Source organism: Triticum urartu, chromosome 3 (genome assembly GCF_003073215.2).
Source record: "Triticum urartu cultivar G1812 chromosome 3, Tu2.1, whole genome shotgun sequence".
Taxonomy (NCBI): domain Eukaryota; kingdom Viridiplantae; phylum Streptophyta; class Magnoliopsida; order Poales; family Poaceae; genus Triticum; species Triticum urartu.
The window spans coordinates 288,204,573-288,229,418 of NC_053024.1; the positions used below are offsets into that span (position 1 = coordinate 288,204,573).

At 47.1% G+C, this 24,846-nt stretch overlaps 1 protein-coding gene across 1 annotated transcript; it reads right to left on the reverse strand.

The window, feature by feature from the left end:
• Nucleotides 1-8,649: 8,649 nt before the first annotated feature.
• Nucleotides 8,650-12,161, reverse strand: LOC125543836 (probable anion transporter 1, chloroplastic). The gene is made up of 10 exons (XM_048707318.1): nucleotides 11,569-12,161; nucleotides 11,357-11,464; nucleotides 11,065-11,220; nucleotides 10,447-10,662; nucleotides 10,154-10,363; nucleotides 9,932-10,069; nucleotides 9,685-9,786; nucleotides 9,529-9,594; nucleotides 9,337-9,421; nucleotides 8,650-9,252 (listed from the first exon to the last, which is right to left on the reverse strand). Exons 1-10 carry the CDS (start codon nucleotides 11,956-11,958, stop codon nucleotides 9,155-9,157), a joined length of 1,569 nt encoding a protein of 522 aa, XP_048563275.1. The 5' UTR covers nucleotides 11,959-12,161; the 3' UTR covers nucleotides 8,650-9,154.
• Nucleotides 12,162-24,846: the final 12,685 nt, after the last annotated feature.

Consider the following 24,846-nt stretch of genomic DNA (forward strand, 5'->3'; position numbering starts at 1 on the left):
AGAGATGAAGGGACTGAGGAGTAAAATGAATTCCTAAACTCTCCGATATATAATTCCTAATGACTCAAAAAAAATTTCTAGACTCAACTCGTCAGCCAATTCGATCAAGCAGTGGGGGCTCCTAAGGTCGGGGAAGGCTCTGATTACCAACTTGTAATGCCCTCGATGTGGCTATATCTCCCACGTGTCGAAGCACGACTTAGAGGCATAACCGCATTGAAAGCAATGTCGCAAGTGAGGTAATCTTCACACAACCCATGTAATACATAAGGGAAAGAGATATATAGTTGGCTTACAATCGCCACTTCACACAATTACATGAATAAAGCATTACATCAACCAGATACAATCAGGGTCCGACTACGGAACCAAAATAAAAGAAGACTACCCCAAATGCTACACAGATCCCCGATCGTCCCGACTGGGCTCCACTACTGATCAACTAGCACGAAACAACACAAAGGACAAGATCTTCATCGAGCTCCTCCTTGAGCTTGGTTGTGTCATCTGCACGGTTCAACGGCACCTGCAAGCTGGTTTTGGAAGTATCTGTGAGTCACGGAGACTCAGCAATCTCACACCCTCGCGATCAAGACTATTTAAGCTTATGGGTAAGGTAAAGGTATGAGGTGGAGCTGCAGCAGCGAATAGCATATTTGGTGGCTAACATATACGCAAATGAGAGCGAGAATAGAAGGCAAAGCACGATCGAGAAACTATGATCAAGAAGTGATCCTAGAACAACCTACGTCAAACATAACTCCAACACCGTGTTCACTTCCCGGACTCCGCCGGAAAGAGACCATCACGGTTACCCACGCGGTTGATGTATTTTAATTAAGGTCAACTTCAGGTTTTCTACAACCGAACATTAAAAAATTCCCATCTACCCATAACCGCGGGCACGGCTTTCAAAAGTTCAAATCCCTGCAGGGGTGTCCCAACTTAGCCCATCACAAGCTCTCACGGTCAAGGAAGGATATTCCTTCTAGCGGGAAGACTCGATCAGACTCAGAATCCTGGTTACAAGACATCCTCGACAATGGTAAAACAAGTCCAGCAAGACAACCCACTGTGCCGACAAATCCCGATAGGAGCTGCACATATCTCGTTCTTAGGGCACACCAGATAAGCTAAGAGTACGGGAGCCAACGTAACCCAAATTGCCAAGGGACGGCCCCGCATGGTGCTCTGGGTTGGACCAACACTTAGACAAGCACTGGCCCAGGGGTTTAAAATAAAGATGACCCTCGGGATGCGCGACTCCCAAGGGAAAAAGGCTAGGTGGCAAATGGTAAAACCAAGGTTGGGCCTTGCTGGAGGAGTTTTATTCAAAGCGAACTGTCAAGGGTTCCCATTATAACCCAACCGCGTAAGGAACGCAAAATCCGGGAACATAACACCGATATGACGGAAACTAGGGCGGCAAGAGTGGAACAAAACACCAGGCATAAGGCCGAGCCTTCCACCCTTTACCAAGTATATAGATGCATTAATTAAATAAGAGATATTGTGATATCCCAACTAAATATCCATGTTCCAAACATGGAACAAACTCCAATCTTCACCTGCAACCAACAACGCTATAAGAGGGGATGAGCAAAGCGGTAACATAGCCAAACAACGGTTTGCTAGGACAAGGTGGGTTAGAGGCTTGGTTCAACAAAATGGGAGGCATGATAAGCAAGTGGTAGGTATCGTAGCATAGGCATAGCAAAAGAGCGAGCAAGGAAAGATAGTCGAGGGTATGGTCATCTTGCCTGAAATCCCGCAAGGAAGAACAATGACTCCATGAAGAAGACAAATGGACGTTAGTCGAACGAGTCCTCACAAACGCGACGTTAACGGAACCAACCCGAAGGAGCAACACCAGAAAAGAAGCACACAACATAGTAAACAACCACCACATAAGCATGGCAAGATGCACAACCGAGTATGATGCATGTCCGGTTTAAAGAAGCATGGCATGGCAAAGTGCACAAACAATACTACAAATTAAGTGGAGCTCATTATGCAACGGAGTTACATATTGAAGAAAACACCACATGAATTATTTAGTTCTCTCTCGTTTATGTACCCAACAAGATTAAATGTTGTTAGCATGGCAAGAGGGTGAAGCAAAAGAAAACTATCTATCTAGGCAAGTTTAAATGAGGCCGGAACTACAAACAACAAGTCCGGAAACTCCTCATGTGCATATTTTGGTTATGGTACTGTTCTGCCCTAATCCATATTTTATAGTTGTTAAACATGCAAATTGGCGCCACCATGTTAAACTAGGCATTTTTCCACCCCATTTACATATAAAGTTTATTAAAATTAGAGCTACGGTTATTTAGTTATGAATTAAAGCATTTTTGCATGGCATAGGAGCAAATTTAAACAAACAGCATTTTAAACATTTTAAACATGATTGAGAGTTGGATATTATTAAACTAGATGAAATTCTAAGCACTTTTCATATATAAATTATTTACATATGATGCCTGATTAATAAGTTATTATATGCATGACAATGAGGGTTTTTCTACAAAACAGTAAATCCTGGGATAATTGATTAAATCCGTTCAGAGGAAAAAACACTATAAGACTGGCAGGCTTCGGCTGGGCCTTGCAGCATCTGGGCCGGACCAAGGGTGCCAGCGATGCAGGGCGGTTGAGGCGCTCTTCCTCCTCGTGCCTGGCGCAAGCGCAGGAGCAGAGACGGGGACGGCGGCGCCCGAAGTCAACGACGGGGCAGCGGCGACTCCGGCAGGTGAGGGCGGCGGGGAGGACCGGAGAGGAATAGATCTGGGCGGAAACTTGCCGGATCCGACAAATCCGAGCGACGTCGGAAGCTGAGCGGCGACGAGGAGCTCCGGGCAGCGGCGCCATCCATGGCCAAAGAGAGAGAGATAGCTGTAAGAGAAAGAGGAAGGGAAACGGAGGAAGGGAGGAGAGGGCGACCGGGACGCGACCTGGCCGATGTCACGGAGCAGGGGTCGCCAGCGACGACTCCGGCGTCTTGCCGGCCAGTGACGGGGCTGGACGGGGAGAGGACCTCCTGCGCGAGGCTCGGGAACCAGGGCGCGGGGCTCTCGGAAACGGCAGCGGGATCCGGGCTTCGATGGGCTCGGCGGGCCCCACATGGGCCTGGCAGGGCCGCGGGAGGTGGGAGGAGGCCAGGGGCGACGTGGCATCGTCCCATTGGCTGCGGGTGACCACGCGGTGGCGGTTGGCCACTAGGAGCGCGCCATGTGGCGCCGGCGAGGTGGCGGTGCGGGAAGAGACCAAGGGCAGTGGCGACAAGTGGAGGCCAGGGAGGGGTTCGGCGCTGAAATTGTGGGGAGGGGGGCTAGAGGTAGGTGGAGGGCTAGGGATGCCAAAAATGGCATGGAGGGGGTCTATATAAGGCAAGGGGGCTAGGGGGTTTGAGGCCATTTCGGAGCCGTTCGATCTTGATCAGACAACCCAGATTGGAGGGGGGTTAGACAAGTGGGCTAGTGGGCTGTGCTAGATAGAGATGGGCTGAGAAGAGAGGAGAGAGAGGCCCGGCAACAGTTTTCGGAGACCGAAAACGTCCGACGTTAGACCGACTATAATGTCGCTATAGTTTAACGGTTGGGCTATCAAACGATCTCCGAATGCGATGAAACTTGACAAGCGGTCTATCTACACTATAATAAGACCACACGTCAACTTTTAACCCATTCCGAGAACATTTTTCGGCCACTTATAAAATAATATTTCAGACATGCCGCGGGCGCGTGCAAGTGTGTCTGGGCTCAGAACGGACAACAGACGAAATGAGGAGACCGAGACGAATGCAAGTTTTGAAAACATGATGATGCAATGCACATGATGACATGACAAGATACAACACACAAGCAAATGACATGGCAACGATGGCGAATAACTGGAAGACACCTGGCGCAGCGGTCTCGGGGCGTCATAGTTGAGCTCCGAGGTGTTGTCGTCACAATTTTATCGTTGAGATTCTGGAATACCTGAGTTTCGCCGACATCGAAAATCTCTTTTATGCAGTTGTTGGTGAGATAACCTCGACGCCATCCAGTACTGGGGCGGGAGTTCGGGAGTATTGCCATAACTCGTATACCGGATGCTTTTCGAAGGTTGAGGTAAATGATTTCCGAAGGTTTCTTGGTTATGTGTTGAAGGATGGATACAGCTGGATGTAGGATTTGCTAGCTTTGGGTGAGATATTAAGCTTCCCCTGTATCCCCAACACCTGATTGCATAACCGGAATGGTTCGGGAGTTCATAGGTGGGAATTCATGTAGCTCTAGTAATTCTTCCGCAGATATTTGGTTTGTGATTGGGTAATCCTCACCAAGTATTTGTTCTTGTCCGTACCTTATTGTTTTATTCTTCTACCTCTATCTAAGTGGCTTCTCAATTTATGGAAATGTGACCATTTCAATTGGAATGCATTCGTTCATTTTGTTTGGATGTGAAGACTATAAGTTGCAATTTCTATCCATTTGATTCAGCTTGAATATATGTTTATCAAGATGCTAACGGATGTCACCCTCTCCAGGATGGCTCCTCCAACGCGCACGACTCCGAATCCTAATCCGCCACCACCACCTCCACCTCCGAAGGCATGGCAAGCTGTGATGGCCTCTACCAATGCAAACATGCAGCTGATCATGCAGCTCTTGCAAGAGCGCAACCAAGGGAATCATGGCCATGGCAACAATCAGAATCAGTTTGCTACACTCAACCAGTTCCTCGCTAATCAGCCAAAGACCTTCAGCAACTGTGTCGAGGCCTCAGACGCTGATGATTGGCTCGTGGGTATCTACAAGCATTTCGAGTGCAGTAACGTCAGGCTTGAGGACTTTGTCAAGTTTGCCTCCTTCCAACTCAAAGACCAAGCTGCAGAATGGTTTCAGCAATACAAAGATTCCAGAGGAGGTCGTTTGATTACCTGGGATGAATTCCGTCAAGACTTCAAAGCTCATCACATTCCTCGGAGTGTTGTTGAAAGCAAGCGTGAGGAATTCCGCAACCTGAAGTAAGGCAGCTTGTCTGTTTACCAGTATAACATTCTGTTCCAGAGGCTCACTCGTTTCGCCAAGCAAGGCGTCCCTGACGAGAAGAGCATGATTTATCAGTTCAGGGGTGGCCTCAGAGAAGATCTCCAACTAGCTCTCGTCCTTTTTGAGCCGAAGAAGTACGATGAGTTCTACAACATGGCAATGAAGCAAGAGACTTCTCAACTCAAGTGCGATGATTCCAAGAAGCGAGTCAGAGATGCAACTCCTTCTTCCTCAACTCAAGTGGCTTCTAAGCAGCAAAAGTATTGGCTGTCTCCTCCTCCGTTTCGTCAGCCTTACCAGCAGAAGAGAAAAGGTGGCAATGGATCTTCCCCCCCCCCCCACCCCCGGCTTTTAGAAAAAGACTTCGTCTCAACCCCCAAGATCAAGTGCTTCGTATCACCGTCCGCTCTCGAAGGTCACGTGCAACAAGTGTTAGCAGAAGGGTCACTATGCCAACAAATGCTTCAATCAAAGGTGTCTTCCTCCTTCTCCTCCTGTGAGGTCTACCAGTACCGCAGTGGTCAAGCATAACCCCAAGCACGCCAAGGTCAACTTGTTGAACGCAGCTCAGGCAGAGGATTTGTCAGATGTCATCATGGGTAACCTTCCTGTTAACGATGTTCCTGCAAAAGTACTTTTTGATACTGGTGCATCGCATTGTTTTATGTCAAAGCCATTTTTTTGCCAAGAATGAATTCGTTTCTTCTCATTTGGGCAAATCAATGGATATTCTTTCTCCGACAAACGTTTGAGTGCCAGTTTGGAGGTTCCAGATGTTACGATCACGTTGGGCGACTATAAGTTTCTTTCTTCCCCAATGGTCCTCGGTAACTCGGATATTGATCTTATTCTCGGAATGGACTGGCTTTCTAAGCACAAGTCTCAGCTTGATTGTGCTGCCAGGCATATTCAATTGACTCATTCGTCTGAGGATGTTATTGTCTTTGCCGCAAGGGATGATACCATCCGACTGTTTTCTCTCAATGAGAAGGGCGAGTTGGATGCCATCTCTCAAATTTCAGTCGTTTACGAATATCAAGACGTCTTTCCAGAAGAGCTTCCAGGAATGCCTCCGCACCGGCCAGTTGAATTTGTCATCGATCTTAAGCCTAGCATGGAACCTGTTTGCAAACGTCCTTACAAACTTGGACCTGAAGATTTGAAGGAGCTGAAGAAGCAACTCGATATTCAAGAGCAAATGGGTCTCATCCGACCTAGTTATTCTCCATGGGGTTGTGGTGTTCTTTTTGTGAAGAAGAAGGATGGAACGGACCGACTTTGTGTCGACTACTGTCCATTGAACAAGAAGACCATAAAGAACAAGTGCCCACTTCCCAACATCAATGAGCTGTTTGAACAACTCAAAGGTGCTCAAGTATTCTCCAAGCTTGATCTCTGTATGGGCTATCATCAGATTCGCATTCGAGAAGAAGATATCCCCAAGACAGCATTCAGAACAAGCTACGGTTCATAGGAATACGCTGTCATGTCTTTCGGCCTCGTCAACGCTCCTCCGACATTCTATCGCATGATGAACTTCATCTTCAACGCCTACACAAATGACTTCGTCTTGGTCTACCTCGACGACATTTTGTTCTTTTCCAAGAACAAGGAGGATCATGCCAAGCACTTGCGTTTGGTTTTGGATAAGCTCAGAGAACATCAGTTCTATGCCAAGTTTTCAAAGTGCGAGTTTTGGCTCGATGAGGTTCTCTACCTTAGGCATATCATCTTTGCCAAGGGCATAGCGGTTAATCCTGAGAAGGTGTCTGCAATTGTGAATTGGGAACCACCTCAGAACGTGAAGCAACTCCGCGGCTTCCTTGGGCTCGCAAGCTATTGTCGAAGGTTCATTGAGAACTTCTCTAAGATCGCGAAGCCTCTTTCCAACCTCTTGCAGAAACATGTGAAGTATGTTTGGTCGGCTGAATGTGACATCGCTTTCAACACCCTGAAAGAGAAGTGAGTCACTGCTCCAGTTCTGACTCCTCCTGATGAATCCAAACCATTTGAGGTCTTCTGTGATGCTTCCCTTCAAGGTCTTGGTGCAGTGTTGATGCAAGAGAAGAAAGTTGTGGCCTATACCTCTCGCCAGTTGAAGCCCAACGAAAAGAACTACCCCACTCACGACCTCGAGTTGGCGGCAGTCGTCCATACTCTTTTAACTTGGAGACATCTCTTATTGGGAAGAAAAGTGGACATCTTCACTGATCATAAGAGTCTCAAGTACATCTAGACTCAGCCTAATCTCAACCTCAGGCAAACTCGTTGGGTCGATGATTCAAGAGTATAATCTGAGTATCGAATATACTCCAGGCAAGGCCAATGTAATTGCTGACGCATTGAGCAGGAAGGCTTACTGCAACAGTTTGATTCTCAAGCCTTACCAACCCGAGCTTTGTGAAGCTTTCTGCAAACTCAACCTTCAAGTTGTTCCTCAAGGTTTCCTCGCCAACCTCCAAGTCTCTCCTACTTTGGAAGATCAGATTCGTGAGGCTCAACTTCTTGATGCTATGGTGAGGAAGGTGAAGATTGGGATTGCCAAGAGTCAACCCAAGTACAAGTGTTATCGTCTTGATGACAAGGATACTCTATTCTTCAAGGATCGCATTGTTGTGCCTAAAGGTGACCTTCATAAAGTCATTATGAACGAGGCTCACAATTCACTCCTCTCTATTCACCCTAGAAGTACAAATATGTACCATGACCTCAAGCAGTCGTATTGGTGGACTCGAATGAAGCGCGAGATTGCTCAGTTCGTGAATGAATGTGATGTCTGCAGAAGAGTGAAAGCAGAACACCAATGACCAGCTGGTCTCCTCCAACCTCTTGCCATTCCAGAATGGAAGTTTGATCATATTGAGATGGACTTCGTGACTGGATTTCCAAAGTCCAAGCGTGGCAATGATACTATCTCCGTTGTCATCGACAAACTCACTAAAGTGGCTCATTTTCTTCCTATCAAAGAATCCATCACAGCAGCCTAGCCAGAGGGCGGCCGCATGATTCCACCTGAGGAAGAAGTCTTCGTAGCCGCCGCACCACCAGTGAGATCTAGGGCGCCGGCACACCAGCAGCAAGAACGACACCGCCCACTCACCCTTCGTGCAGTTGGTCCCCGTGACAACCAAGCCTCTCCACCCGCGGAATCATCCCAAGCCATCCCTTGGATCGAGCGGAGAGGAAAGAGGCCCCACCGCCACCTGCGTCGATCGGGCTTTGCCTGTCAACGCCTCGTGATGGCGGTGGGGGAGGAGTGTTGGGAGGAAAGGGGAGAGAGGCGACGAGCAAGGGTTGCCCCGGGTCGCTCGCGGGGACAAAGCGTGAGAGGACCAGAACGAGCCTAACCCTAGCCACCAGTTCTGTCACCCCTATGAATGTACGCATGTACACTCTACGCCTATAAGCACCACCCTGATACGGAGCGGTCACAACATCTTTAGATTTGACGAAGCCACCACATGCGTTTCGTAGTCAACGAGAACATCTCCTCCCACTAAACGAACATTGTTGTGAAGCTTGAATGCGAGCATCAGTGCCAAGTCTAGGACTTGGATTACGATGGGCTGGTTCCACCACAAAGAACCTGAACATCTGAGCGTTCACAGGATGAAACAGAGTTGCACTTCCTCATTTAAACATACATGCTACAAAAGTTGTATAGATCAAAGTGAGTGTTAAATACTCATCAAATGTTCAGTGCATCCATGTTTATGATCCTGAAATAATCAGGAAACAAAACTAGACTACGATGATATGTCACAGAAGTGAGCTATTCCAAAAAGAAAAAGAAAAGAGGCTTACAGGTCAAAAACACTATGCGTGTATGACAGGATATGTACATGGTACCTATAATCACTTGCACACTACACATCCCTATACAACCGGCCGCTTGGCGTTCCTGTGCTCAATTCATGCTCCGTTTCAAAATTAAGATCCTGAATTATGTGCAGCTGTTGCTTGCTGGTACATATTAGATCTGGCAGTCTGTTCTTTGCTTCTTTCTTTCTTCCCAGGAGTTGGAGCAGTGCATGCAGAATGAATTGTGTCCACCCAGGGCAGTATCTACTACTAGCAGGGATGAGTCGTTAACCAGAAGCGGGCTATACATATCAATCGATAATTTTCTCGCCGGTTGAAAATAAATTCCATATCACAGTTCCAACAAGATAAAGAGTTACAGACAATTTGAAGACATCGTCCCAAGAACCTGCATTTTTGTTTGAAGGATGAGACGTGCAAATTGACAGTGTAATATGTTACGTAACATAAAGAGTTTAGGATCAGGGCAGACCATGCTGCAAGATGTATCCGGTTGCTGCTGTGCCAAATACACCAGCTAGAACCCCAGCTGTGTTGGAGAGACCAAGTAGTACACCCTGCAAGACAGGAAGTTCATCACCTTTTGGTAGCATATTCAGTACGACTTTACAGAACATCTAAGATTATAGTGCACTGAAATATTATGCTATAGTCAGATGATTACGGCGTATCGAGGACCGATATCTTGATGATTCGAGTATAGACCAGACTGAGAAAATGCATCACTTCCCTGACATTTAGAAAAAGATTCAGATATAAAACAGAGTTGCACTATACGAAGAAAATATTATCAACGACCAGAAGTAAAAGGGAGCCTCACCTGGCTACAAGCCATGCACAAAACTGCCAGTGCTGGTGAATCGATATGGCTCAGTTGACTGAGAAAAAAGGCTGGCCCTAAGAAACCAATTGATTGCATGATCTGCAACAGGTGGACGTGCATAGGGTAACAATATTGATGACATCTTTCTTTAGTACAAGTTCAAAAACTGGATCCTGGTTATCTTAGCCCCAGTGAATACATCACTGGGGAATATAAACTCAGAATATCAAAGTGTTTAATTTACCTTGCGAACCGTTGTCACTGATGTTCCTCTACTAACAAGTGTGTCTGCAATCCAACCACCAACGTTTGCAGAAATCGCCATTGTTAGCCAGGGAAGGACGCAGAAAAGGCTGGACTCCGTGAGGTTGAATTTCAAAACCTATTTTATATTAAGTTTGTCTTTATAAAGAAAGGGGTTTGCAGTTCATGATGCTCAATTAGGTAACAACGATGTTGATGGTACCTGGTTGTAGTACGTAGGCATCCATGTGAGCAAGATAAAAGTTCCCCAGTTATGGCAAAAGTGGCAAGCTATAAGTGCCCAAACAGGCGGTTTTGACAATATTACTCCCCATGGAATTGTTGTAACAGGCTCTCCTGATGTGGTTTGACTAATGATAAGCTTCTTTTCTTCAGCACTAATCCTCGGATCCTCAAGTGGAGTACTATAAGCCTTTTAAGATAACAGACAACAAATTCAGACATGATGAAAACAAAATCAGAGAAGTTGCACAGTAATTCACAACACCGAAGTACCTTGGCCGCCCATGTCGCGAACCAGACAGTCCCAAGAGAGCCGAAGGAATAGAAGACTGATGGCCACCCAAACTTGTGTATCAGGAATGGCGAAAATGCGAGTCCTGTCACTGACCCTAGGTACATCCCACTATATACAAGAGCTAATGATCTGCTCCTCTCTGATACAGGAACCCATTTTGAAAGTATATTATTCATTGCGGGCATGGCAACCCCCTGTTGCAAGAATTTATATTTTGTCATGTCCATGATGCACCGGTGTATGAAGAACATCAACTACAACTTTGTTTGCCTTTCTTCTCCTATTATATAATTTGGCCCTTCCCTCAGTTGGCTTATTCTCTATGTTTAAAGCAATATTTGAACCTAAGCTCTGGTACCCCTTATTTTATCACAATAACTTCACAGCAAATTCAGACAGGACGACAACTAAATCAGAGAAATGCAAACACCACACCAAATGGTTAAGTAGTGCAAATTACCAAAGGCAAACTGGAAGACACAGAATGCACCAAATGTTCAACTTCACCATGAAATTAGGAACCGTATTCTATGACTCAAAGTCACAGTGGTACAGTGACGTAGCTTTGTACAGTAAGGATGATTATCAAGGCTTACCTCTCCAATTCCCATAAAAGCACGCACAACAAGGAGAAATGGCAAGCCTAGCTTTGCCGCCACAGGCGTAAGAGCTGTGGCGACCGACCACCAAATCACCCCGAAACCAAGAACAGTCTTCCCCCCAACTTTGTCTGCCCATATCCCTCCTGCTATCTGCAATGACAATGGTGTTAGATACTACACTCAAGGGGAGGAGTAAATTGCGGATCTTCCATGAATCTTAGATACAAAGTGTGTGCATGTTCAGTATGAACCAATCAATGGTTGCTCCCCGGTCTGAACCACAGACCTGAGTTAGGAGGTAGCCCCAAAAGAAGGACGACTGGATGAGGCCGACGGTTTGCGGGTTCCAGCCGTACTCCGCGGACATGGGCATGATGGCAATGCTCATGTTTACCTGCAAATTAATAGCAACCATTGCTGGAGGTTCAGTAGCTATGGATGTCGGTGGTGAGGAGTGAGGAGGTGGGGGAAGCAGCCCAGCTAGGGGTGCGCACGTACGCGGTCCATGTTGCAGAGGAGGAAGGCGGAGAAGCAGAGGAAGACAATGGCCCAGCGCTTGGGGAACTGCCCCTGCTCCTCCACCCCCGGCTCGGCGTCCTCCAGCAGCAGCTTCCTTACCGAGTCCAGCAGCTCCACGCCGCTGCCCTCCACCTGTTCGGCATCCGCGTGCAGCGGCTTATCCCCGTCCCTGCGCGATGGCGGGGTGTCCGGCTGGACGTCTGCCCCGCGGAGCGCTCGCCTCCGGACTCTAACGCGAACTCCGTTGTTCGCGAGGAGCCCTGGCCCGGCTCTCTGGGACGGCGAGCCGCCGTCGACGAAGCAGCGGTGCGGCGGCGGGCCGCCGCTCCGGCACTGGGTGGAGAGGGAGAGCGGGAGCAGGCGGAGCATGGCGCCTGTCCTCCCCTTACCCTGTGCACGGACGTGGCTTCTCGCTTGCGTGCTCGATCGGCTCGGCGCAGATGCTAGCTAGCTAGCTAGCTAGATTTTTGACTCCCCGGCCTCCTCTGGCGAGCTGGAGTCGACGATGGGTGCGAGGGAAGCGTCGAAGTGGCCATCGTGCGCGCCTGGGGCAGACGAATGGCTCTCGTTGGTCGACCACCCCGACGGGACGATTGTGTCTGGCTATAGGCTATCTGCGCACCGCAGCTCGCCATCTGGACGCTAACGTGGCATGCCATGCATGTATCATCTCATCTGCGTTGCATTTCTTCCCAGGGACACTTTTTAAAGGGACTATGTAGGTGCCCGTGCGTTGTGAGGGAGTAAAAAAATTCAACACAATATCTTCTTCAAGTTTATGCCTAGCTTAAATAAAAAGCGTAATGGAATAGTTCATGAACTAGCAAAGTTAGCTAGGTTGGTTTTCTCCTGCAAGTATTTGGATGGATAGCGCCCATGATATTTGTAAACAATGCTACTTTACTTATGAATAAATAAAAAAGAAGTTTATAAAAAAAAAGAGAGTTAAGGCCATTTGTTGATCGGGCTGCGGCTGGCATGTGGGCCAGAACCCAAAATGGGCCCTATTCTTCTACCTTTTCCTTCTAAGCATCTAAAAGCATCTATAGTCGGACCTGCCAAATCAGACCCCCTATTTGTCCGCGGATGCGCCCGGGCACGCCCGCAGGCGCATCCTGACGGGCCCTCATATTTTCCTCTCGACATTCACATATCTTAAGTTCGGACTCTCAAATCCATGCAAATCCATGCACGTCGATCATAAAAGACAATGTCGCACGTAAATAACAAATATTGGTATGGAATATAGATAGCGTTTACATAAAATTTATTTTAAGTGCACAACTCAAGCACTAGCTCCTTGGTTGTGTAGCGACCCGACCCGAATGGATCAAGTCTCTGTGCTTAAGTGTCATCCGTGGATCGGTATGCTGACACACACAGTACTCGAGGATACCTCAATCCAAATAGCGGAAGTAACAAGGTTGTGGATTCCCATCAACACCAACGGCAAAGTTGAGTGTAGAAAATCGTAACCCTAACGTATCACTCGTCGTAAGATAATCATGCAACATGAGACGTTGCAGCTACAAAGGGTCAGTACATTGAATGTACTGGCAAACTCACACCATAGAGAGAAATGATGAACAATGGCTATCACTACATGCATATTTGGCTGGTGGAAAAGCTCTATGGTTATAAGGTTTTGCGAAAAGCCAATTTTTTCCCTACTGCAAAGGAATACATTTTATTTAACTATCATGGTGGTTGTTAAACATTGAGAGTGTAGACACCCTCTCAATCCCAATTAAACACCATCATTAAAATCCAACAAAATTAATTAAAGTCACATGATGAGATTCACATGATAATCCAAGTACTAGATACTCAAGATGTCCATAACCGGGGACACGGCTAATCATGATTAGTTTATACACTCTGCATAGGTTTATGCACTTTTCCCCACAAGACTCGATCTCCTCCGTTGGGATTCTCGCACTACATGGTGTTTGAGAAACGGATGACCGAGACATAGTCTTTCAAAAGCGCTAGCACCTTATGATCGGGTAGACCGTTACACCTACTTGAAGGAAATATGCCCTAGAGGCAATAATAAAGTTATTATTTATTTCCTTATATCATGATAAATGTTTATTATTCATGCTAGAATTGTATTAACCGGAAAATAATACATGTGTGAATACATAGACAAACATAGTGTCACTAGTATGCCTCTACTTGACTAGCTCGTTGATCGAAGATGGTTAAGTTTCCTAGCCATAGACATGAGTTGTCATTTGATTAACGGGATCACATCATTAGGAGAATTTATGTGATTAAGTTGACCCATTTTGTTAGCTTAGCACTTGATCGTTTATTTTGTTGATATTGCTTTCTTCATGACTTATACATGTTCCTATGACTATGAGATTATGCAACTCCCGTTTACCGGAGGAACACTTTGTGTGCTACCAAACGTCACAACGTAACTGGGTGATTATAAAGGTGCTCTACAGGTGTCTCCGAAGGTACTTGTTGGGTTGGCGTATTTCGAGATTAGGATTTGTCACTCCAATTGTCGGAGAGGTATCTCTGGGCCCTCTCGGTAATGCACATCACATAAGCCTTGCAAGCATTGCAACTAATAAGTTAGCTGCGGGATGATGTATTACGGAACGAGTAAAGAGACTTGCCGGTAACGAGATTGAACTAGATATTGAGATACCGACGATCAAATCTCGGGTAAGTAACATACCGATGACAAAGGGAACAACGTATGTTGTTATGCGGTCTGACCGATAAAAGATCTTCGTAGAATATGTAGGAGCCAATATGAGCATCCAGGTTCCGCTATTGGTTATTGACCGGAGACGTGTCTCGGTCATGTCTACATTATTCTCGAACCCGTAGGGTCCGCATGCTTAACATTACGATGACAGTTTCATTATGAGTTTATATATTTTGATGTACCGAAGGTTGTTCGGAGTTCCGAATATGATCACGGACATGACGAGGAGTCTCGAAATGGTCGAGACATAAATATCGATATATTGGACGGCTATATTAGGACACCGGAAGTGTTTCGGGTGATTTCGGAGAAAACCGGAGTGCCGGAAGGGTTACCGGAACCCCCCGGGGAAGTATTGGGCCTTAGTGGGCCTGAGGGGAGAGAGAGGACAGCAGCCCAGGAGGTGGCGCGCCCCCTCCCATGGGGAGTCCGAATTGGACTAGGGGAGGGGGCGCGGCCCCTCTTTCCCTCTCCCTCTCCCTCTCTTTCCTTCCCCCTTCTCTCTTCCTAGTTGGACTAGGAAAGGGGAGTCCTACTCCTACTAGGAGGAGGACTCCCCCCTTCTTGGCGCGCCCCAAGGGCCGGCCGGCCTCTCCCCCTTGCTCCTTTATATACAGGGGCAGGGGGACACCTCTAGACACACAAGTTGATATTCGTGATCATTCTCTTAGCCGTGTGCGGTGCCCCCCTCCACCATAATCCTCGATAATATTGTAGCGGTGCTTAGGCGAAGCCCTGCGACGGTAGAACATCAAGATCGTCACCATGCCGTCGTGCTGACGGAACTCTTCCCCGACACTTTGCTGGATCGGAGTCTAGGGATCGTCATCGAGCTGAACGTGTGCTAGAACTCGGAGGTGTCGTAGTTTCAGTGCTTGATCGGTCGGGCCGTGAAGACGTACAACTACATCAACCGCGTTGTGCTAACGCTTCCGCTTCCGGTCTACGAGGGTACGTAGACAACACTCTCCCCTCTCGTTGCTATGCATCACCATGATCTTGCGTGTGCGTAGGATTTTTTTTGAAATTACTACGTTCCCCAACACTACTTTCCCCTACATCTGCTAGTCTACCACTGTAAGAATTCGCACTACTTAATCAACTATGCTAGAGCCCATAGTAGCTTGTGGCTGCACACAGAAGTTTCTAGCATGAATAATCTCATGATCCCTTTGAGCCTGGGTGGCGGTCCATAAAGAAAAACAGGCAATCGCTGGAATACCCAGGTGCCTCAATCCATCCAGATGTGTGTTAAAGTTGCCACCTTAAGTAAGCCATTAATTAACAATCTCACATGTGTCATGAATACTCTCAAACCCAATCCACGTCTACGAGCATAGCATGGCAATATAAGCATAACGTAATAGTAACTCCCAAGGTTTGAATGCAGGGCAATAGGTTCCTACCTCATCAACTACTTCCTATTACCCACATGTTATCAATCCTACTCATGCAATGTTTGAGGTTGAAACTAATGCATAAAAACTAGGTATGAAAGGAATATGATCGAAGTGTGAACTTGCCTGCAATATTGATGAAGATGATTCGCACTCATAACTCTTGATAGATCTACTCATCTCACTTCGGTCAATCTATCGTAAGCAAGCAATAGTAACCACACATAAGCACTCACTCAAAAGGTCAGAAAGATCGAAGAAGACGATTCAGAAAACATCAAAACCAAGCAAATAATTCTTGCAGTATAAAACAATTTCTAATAGTACCAAAATTATGTGAATTTGGCCTTATCAGAAAGTTTAGGTCAAGAGCTTCGATTTGCAAAAAGAATCAATTCAAACGGAGCTACGAAACTCAAGTTATGAACAAACGAAGTTTGAATTCAAATCTGGTCTAATTCAAATTTTAAACTTTCAAAAACATGTTTGAGTTGGATTACTAGATAGAGGAGATCGTAACGAAGCAGTGGGCGTTGGTTTCGTTGGATTTGGACAAACGAGTGAAAAGTTTCGAAGGTTTGAGGATTAGGGGCTAAACGGTAAAGAAACTAATTACAAATAGGTCCCTGACTAAAACTAACAGAAAAAGAAAAGACTAAATAACGAACGTTCGCTAACTAGTTCTAAATATAGAACGTTCTTTGAATATATCTAACTAAAAAAACTAAACCGGGTTTTTGAAACAAAACCGAAAAAACCAAGAAATCGATCGGGGTTATACCGATTCGGTGGTTCCACGAGAAAAACCGACGAACGGCGACGACGGTTGGCGGCGGTAGCGGGGCTCCGGCGAGATCTAGCAGGGCAAGCGGCAGCTACGGCGAGGCAGGGCAACAGTGGCGGTGTGCGGCGCGAGGTGCGCGGCAGTGGGCGACGGCGAGCGGCGGCTTGCGGCGGCGGGCGGCAGGCGGCGGCGACGTGATGCGCGGGCGGCGGCGGCGCGAGACGCGAGGAGAGAGAGGGCCGGGGTCCTCGCCTTCTAAAGGCGGAGGGGGAGGCGATGGCGTGGGGAAGGGGAAAGGTGGCGGCGGCGGGAGGCAGTGTCCGTGAAGGACACGACGGTGGCGGCGGCGTGCCGATGTTGGAGTCGGGGACGAAGGCGGTGGCGCGGTGGGTCTGGGCCTGGCAGGAGCTGGGCCGGCCCAGTCGGCGAAAATATTTTTTTTAAAAAACACAACGGAAAATAAAATAAAATAAAATAAAGCAAACTAAAATAAAATAGAACCTAGGCATATAATATATCAAAATTTTCAGAAAAACATTGTCTACAACGTGAACATTTTCCTAGCATTAAATAAAATTCAAACAAATTAAAATAAAGCAAAGAGTGCTACTGCCCTACTATAATCCAATAAACATCATTTTAAGAATACCAAAATGACTTCAAATTTATTTATCTCCAATTTTCTGATGTAGGGAATCATGTTACTCTATTTTCCATGTATTTTGTTTTTGGTGAAAAATAATTTGAAAAAAAATACAAATAACTCCAAATTGAAAAATAATTTCCAAAAGGACTTTGAATTTGATCCTTTTAACTTCCAACTCATATTTCATATATTTTGAAGAAGTCATTTTATCTTCTCTCATGAAAATCATTGAGTTACTTGAAGTTTATGAATTTGAAATATTTTCAAATGAAATTCAAATATTTTCAACAACCTTTTCATTTAATTTAAATGGAAGAAGTCATGTCATCTTCTCTCTAGGTTTTTGTGTTGAAAAGCATTTGAATTCATGGAGATTCATAAAAGCAAAATGAAAGTTTGGGAAAGTCCTTTTATTCCCTCTCATTTAACTTTCAAAAAGTTTCGAATTTCACTCAACTTCACACAATCAATCAAACATTCAATCAAATCTATCTATTTATTATAACATTCCAAAATTTAGAATTTTGGGATGTTACAGGTTGTCATTGTGGGTCCGCATGTGCTGCACAAGATCATTGAGTAGCCGCGTGTGCAGATGATCTCGAAGATTCTGATGCATCTGCAGGAAGTTCATAAGCTTAGCCGCATCTTGATATTCCGGGATTTCAACTTGTCCTCCATGTGCTTCAAAATCATGGGTTTGGGCTACACCATCACCCTCATCCTCGACAATCATATTGTGCAAAATAACACAACATGTCATCAGCTGCAACAAAGTTTCTGATTCCCACATCATTGCAGCTCTCCGCACAATTCCCCAACGAGCTTGAAACACACCAAATGCCCTCTCCACATACTTCGTAGCTGCTTCATGGATTGTTACAAAGTGGCTATGTTTATTGCTATGCGGTTCAGATATGGTCTTCACAAACGCCGCCCACTGAGGATAGATACCATCGGCAAGATAGTATCTCATGTTGTAGTCTCGGCCTTTGACGGTGTAGTTGCACGGCGACGATTCCCCATTGCAAAGTCTCTTGAATACCAGAGATCGTTGAAGCACGTTGATGTCGTTGTGAGGACCCGACATTCTAAATAAAGCATGCCAAATCCATAAGTCATGTGATGCCACCACTTCTAGTATGATGGTGGCCTCTCTGGTGTGACCTTGATGCATTCTCCGCAAACCTTCGGGGCAGTTCTTCCATTGCCAATGCATACAATCAATTGACCTGAGTATTCCTGGAAACCACCTTGCCTCTTCAATAGCCAACAACTTCTCTGTGTCCTGCGCATTTGGTTCTCCGAGATACTCAGGTCCAAACACCTCCACCACGGCGCGGGTAAACTTGATAGTAGTCTTCACACACGTGCCCTCCCCCATCCTGACCATCTCACTAACGGCATCTGCAACAGTACCAAGTGCATGCATCCTCAAAGCAGCCATGCACTTCTACTTGGCAGAGAACGATAGTTATCCGCAGAAATCCCTTGTGATCTTGAAGTAGTCGTCGTGTGCCTCCACTCCCTCCACAATGCGCAAAAAAGGTTTCTGCATGCGAAAACAATGACAAAACCATGGATCATCCAGGAAAGTAGGATTGGGAGCAAAGTAGTCTAGTAGCTTTGGGCTAGACACCATATCTCGGTTGATCACTCTTCTCCCTTTGATTGAGCCCTTGAAGTTGAGAATATGCCTCACTTACCGGTTCATTTCCTCTTGCATGCTCATGAGCATAATCATGCCCACTTGTTTGTTTGAATCCGAGGAATCGAAGAATGAACTCATCTTGAACCATTTGGTCAAGCTCCGTCAGTCTGTACTCGTCGTCCAACGAAGCATCGGAATCCATCATTTTCACTAACAAAATCATAAGAATCTAGTCGACAATGTGTCAAACACATCAAGCACAAGACGGAGCCAGAGAGTTGCTGGACATACCGTGGTGGCGTCAGGGCCGGAGACAACGTCCCCCGCAGTGAGGATGGGAGAGAGGAGTGCTTTGCCGGAGCTGGCGGTGCAGAGGCTAGGAACGGCTGCGGAGAGCGTGCGGCGGAGGAGCTACGAGATGAACGACATGGAAGAGGGAGAAGAGATGAGATAGCAAATGGATTCGGCACGTCTTGGGGGTGCATTTGGTGCAATTTGCGGTGGGTCGGGCTGTCGGGTCTGACGTGGCACGCGTGCCCGGGCACGCCCGGGCACCCCCATATCCGCCCCATATTTGGGCTGGATATGAGGGGTGTCTGTCAGCCCGGGCTTTCGAGGCCCGTTTAAAACGCCCATCTTGATCAAAAAATCATGACCGGTCAGTGACCAGGCGGCCCGTTCGAGCGTTTGAGGAGGGTTTGGGGCACTAGGCCGGTTGTATATGATGTAACTGTCTTTTTTTACCGTTGTGTATCTCAAATGCAGCCCAATGAATTGTTGTCGTTGTTGGGTGTGAAATGTTTGGGTGCACTCCATATACTAGTATTTTGGTAGTCGGACCTCCAGAGAAAGCGCTGACAGTCTTGGGACCCATCCATGACACACTTTTGATCTTTGGATAATTCCACCGCATTATCTCTTATCTCTAGATCCCAATGTATTGGAAGAGCCAAAAGCTAAATTAGCAAATCTGAGCCCTCATGAAGCTCAATAAGTTGCAGAAAGAAAGAACTCATCAATAGGCAGCATAACACTGCAAGGGTATCTCCATAAAGAAAGAGCCAAGAGCGCTTGAGCAGCTGTCCATGCCGCCGATGTCGCCCTGGCCCAGGTCAAGGTCATCCACGCCAAGATCTAGGATGCCACGCCAAGATATTACAGGCCTCCTTGGAATCCAGCATGCAACCCATGTCCGAAAAGGCAACGGGGGCCATGGAGCACCTGCTTTCTCATGAGATCGTCGAGTGGGAGATGGAGATGCAGGAGGCGGCGGAGATCGAGGAGTGCCAAGAGGAGGAGTTGCACATGGCTGAGGAGGAGGTAGAGAAGAACCTGTCTATCGAGGAATAGGCGGTGGAGTACCAACGTAAAATCTGGTGCAACCAGTACTACAACTACTAAAACCTCGAGGGGTGGCACCCAGGACGATGACGCGGTCGACTTCAGCCTAGGGGACACGGAGTCCACCAACGGCGGCATGTCGCCAGGATAAGTCATTGACGTCTCATCTTACCCCAGTGAGGCATAGGGCGGTGAACAATCGGCTTTGTTAAAATTATGAGTACCTCGCCTTTGTTTATAAGGCTCGTCTTTTGAGAAATGTTTAGGTCAACTGACTCTGTTTAATTACTAAAATTGCTCGATTCAGTTAATGTGATCTGTCTGTTGTAGGCTCTTTTGTGTACCCTGGTGACCCACAAGTGTAGGGGATCTATCATAGTCCTTTCGATAAGTAAGAGTGTCGAACCCAACTGTAACACCCACTATGCGGCTATATCTCCCACGTGTCGGGGCACGACTTAGAGGCATAGCCGCATGGTAGGTTTGTCGCAAGAGGGGTAATCTTCACACAATCCCATGTACTGAATAAGAAAGGGATAAAGAGTTGGCTTACAATCGCCACTTCACACAATTACAAGTTAAACATACGTCATCCAGAGTACAATCAAGGTCCGACTATGGAACCAAAATAAAAGAAGACAACCCCAATTGCTAGATCCCCGATCGTCCCAACTGGGCTCCACTGCTGATCAACTGGAAACGAAACAACACAACGAACACGATCTTCAACGAGCTCCCACTTGAGCTCGGTTGCGTCATCTGCACTGGCATCGTCGGCACCTGCAACTGTTTGGAAGTATCTGTGAGTCATGAGGACTCAGCAATCTCACACCCGCGAGATCAAGACTATTTAAGCTTATGGGTAGGGTGAGGTAGTGAGGTGGAGCTGCAGCAAAGCACTAAGCATATATGGTGGCTAACTTACGCAAAAGAGAGCGAGAAGAGAAGCAACGCATGGTCAAGAAACTTGAAGTGATCAAGAAGTGATCCTGAAACTACTTACGTTCAAGCATAACATAAGAACCATGTTCACTTCCCGGACTTCGCCAAGAAGAGACCATCACGGCTACACACGTGATTGATGCATTTTAATGAAGTTAAGTTTCAAGTTCTCTACAACCGGACATTAACAAATTCCCATCTGCCCATAACCGTGGGCATGGCTTTCGAAAGTTCAAACCCTGCAGGGGTGTCCCAACTTAGCCCATCACAAGATCTCATGGTCAACGAAGGATATTCCTTCTCCCGAGAAGACCCAACCAGTCTCGGAATCCCGGTTACAAGACATTTCGACAATGGTAAAACAAGACCAGCAAGACCGCCCGATGCGCCGACATCCCGATAGGAGCTGCACATATCTCGTTCTCAGGGCAACACCGGATTGTCCAAGATTCCGGTCGACCAACCCAGAGTTGCCCCTGGTGGCCACCGGCGGCTGACAGGTTCGTACCAACACTTAGACAAGCACTGGCCCGGGGGTTTAAAATAAAGATGACCCTCGGGACGCATGACTCCCAAGGGAAAAAGGCTAGGTGGCAAATGGTAAAACCAAGGTTGGGCCTTGCTAGAGGAGTTTTATTCAAAGCGAACTGTCAAGGGGTTCCCATAACACCCAACCGTGTAAGGAACACAAAATCAAGGAACATAACACTGGTATGACGGAAACTAGGGCGGCAAGAGTGGAACAAAACACTAGGCATAAGGCCGAGCCTTCCACCCTTTACCAAGTATATAGATGCATTAATTAAATAAGAGATATTATGATATCCCAACATAAACATGTTCCAACATGGAACAAACTTCATCTTCACCTGCAACTAGCAACGCTATAGGAGGGGCTGAGCAAAGCGGTAACATAGCCAAACAACAGTTTGCTAGGAAAGGTGGGTTAGAGGCTTGGAATGGCAATATGGGAGGCATGAAATAGCAAGTGGTAGGTATCGCGGCATGGCAATAGAGCGAGCAACTAGCAAAACAAAGATAGAAGTGATTTCGAGGGTATGGTCATCTTGCCTGAGATCCCGCAAGGAAGAAGAACGAGTCCATGAAGAAGACAAACAGACGTAGTCGAACGGATCCTCACAAATGCGACGTTATCGGAACTAACCCGAAGAAGCAACACCGGAAAGAAGCAAACAACATAGCAAACAATCATCACATCAACATGGCATGATGCACAACCAAGTATGACGCATGTCCGGTTTAATGAAGCATGGCATGGCAAAGTGCACAAGCAATCCTACAAATTAAGTGGAGCTCAATATGCAACTCCGTTGCATATTGACGAAACACCACGTGACTTATTTAGTTCGATCTCGTTTTATGTACCCAACAATATTAAATGTTCTTCACATGGAAAGGGGTGAAACAAATGAAAACTACCTATCTAGGCAAGTTTAAATGAGGCCGGAACAACAAGCAACAAGTCCGGAAAAATCCTCATGAGCATATATTAGATTTGGTACTGTTCTGCCCTAAAGCATATTTTAGAGTTGTTAAACATGCAAAGTGATGCCACCATGTTAAACTAGGCATTTTTCTACCCCATTTACATATAAAGTTTGTTAAGTTTGGAGCTACAGTTATTTAGTTATGAATTAAATCATTTTAACATGGCATAGGGGCAAATTAAAGCAAACAACAATTCAAACATTTCAAACATGGATGAAAGTTGGATATTATAAATCCAGATGAAAATCTAAGCATTTATCATATATAAGGTTTTTACATATGCTGCATAGATTGTGAGTTATTAAATGCATGAAGTCTAGGGGGTTCTCTGCAAATCTGTAAAACACTGGAAAATTAGGAAATCGTCCATGGAAAAAAATAGTGGCTCAGGCCGAATCTGTCTAGCCCAAACAACTTAGAAAAAAGGAGGCGCTGGGGGTGGCCTCACCCATGGGCTTTGGCCCGGTTCAGTGTAGGAGTGGGCCGGCTCGGGAGGCCGGATCTGGCATGGGCCTTGGGAGGCTGCTGTGGCCCAGGCAGGAAGCGGTTCGACGCGTGCACTGGCACATTCGACTCAGAGGGTCAATGCAGGGCGCGCCTGGCTCGTCCTCGAGGCAGAGGAAGCAGGGACGCGACGACGCCTGCATCATTTGACGACGGGGACGGCATGTAGGCGAACGGAGGTCGGCGGCGGCTCGCGAGGCAGGGCCGGGGAGGTCCAGGGCGCAGGGATCTGGCGTGGCGGCTCATCTGGTCTCGATCCGGGCGGTGGGAGGTAGTGGCGTCCCGATGAACTTGGCGGCGGCCATGGCATGGGTCCGGCGACGAGGTAGGAGGGAACGCGTCTGGGACTCGAGGTCGATCGGATCTGGGCCGAGATGGGGCACGCCGGCGTCGAGGAACTGGCGGCGTGAGGTTGTGTGGCTCCGGCTGGGTGCTCCTGCGAGAGATAGAGAGGGGAAAGTGAGGAGCAGAGGAGAAGAGAGAAGAAGGCAAGTGAAGGAAGGAGAGATGAGGAGGGCGCGGGGCTCATCTGCTTGCGGTGCTCGACGATGGAGGGAGTTCCGATGGCCTGGCTGGCCGGCGGGCTGCTCTCCTACTCGGGACCGAGGAAGGAGGAGGCTTCAGGGACGGGGCGGTGCGAGCGTGGGGCTTGGGGTGAACTGGGTCATTGGATCCTCAATCCGACGGCTCACAGCGGGTGAAGATCTCTGGATTGGATTGGGCAGGAGCGGAAAACAAGGAGGAGACCAGGTGGGTGGCGGCGCGCTCGAGATTGGAGGGAGTTTGTCTGCCTAGGGTCTAGGGTTAGCCACAAATGGAAGGAAGGTGTTGCTTAAATAGGTAGGAAGGACTAGCTTAGGGGAACCAGTCCATTTTCAGACCATTTGATCACGATCGGACGTCAAAACACATGGGTCGTGTAGGTGGGCTAAAGGGTGGGAGCGGGCTGCGTAGAAGGTCGGGGGCTGCGGGAGAGAAGAGAGGGAGAGGCCCGGCAGCAATTTCGGGGACCGAAACGCCCGACGTTTGACCGGCTATATTGCCGCTATAGTTTTACGATTGGGGCATCAAACGGACTCCGAATGTGATGAAACTTGACAGGCAGCCTACTGACAACATACAACACCGCATGCCAACTTTCAACCCATTCTGAGAACATTTTTTGGCCACTTATAAAATATCATTTCGGACATGCCACGGGCGCGTGCAAGTGTGTTTGGGCTCAGAACAGACAACGGAAGGAACGTGGAGACCCGGACGGATGGAAGTTTGAAAACATGATGATGCAATGCACATGATGACATGGCAAGATGCAACACGCAAGTGAATGACAAGGAAAAAACGGCGAATAACTGGAAGACACCTGGCGCAACGGTCTCGGGGCGTCACAACACTCCACCACTACGAAATCTCGTCCCGAGATCTAGGATGGCACCGGAGGGAAAACGGAAGAGAAAGAGAAGAGGTAAAACTAAGTTGCTTCTTTGACAATTGAGTGAAACCAAAGAACCTTGCGAGGTTGAACAAATTGAAAGAAAGAAAACAACGAAGATTTACAAAGTTGAAAACACTCCGTTAGAAAAGAGGAACAAGGAACATTACTAGAACCTTGTAGGTTGAAAGACATAAGAAAAGTGTTACAATGGACAAGAAGTACATGCAACCACTCCGGTTGAAACGATATGTACAAGGAACGATAAAGATCGATTACGACAACACTCCGTGTCGTGGTATTCTCACGGGGGGTGCGAAATG

Coding starts and splice junctions, on each gene's coding strand:
- LOC125543836 (XM_048707318.1), bottom strand. CDS start 11,958: ATGCTCCGCCTGCTCCCGCTCTCCCTCTCCACCCAGTGCCGGAGCGGC. Junction 9,787..9,931: donor CAGTGACAACGGTTCGCAAG/GTAAATTAAACA, acceptor CACCTGTTGCAG/ATCATGCAATCAATTGGTTT. Junction 9,595..9,684: donor TGTGCATGGCTTGTAGCCAG/GTGAGGCTCCCT, acceptor TCTAAATGTCAG/GGAAGTGATGCATTTTCTCA.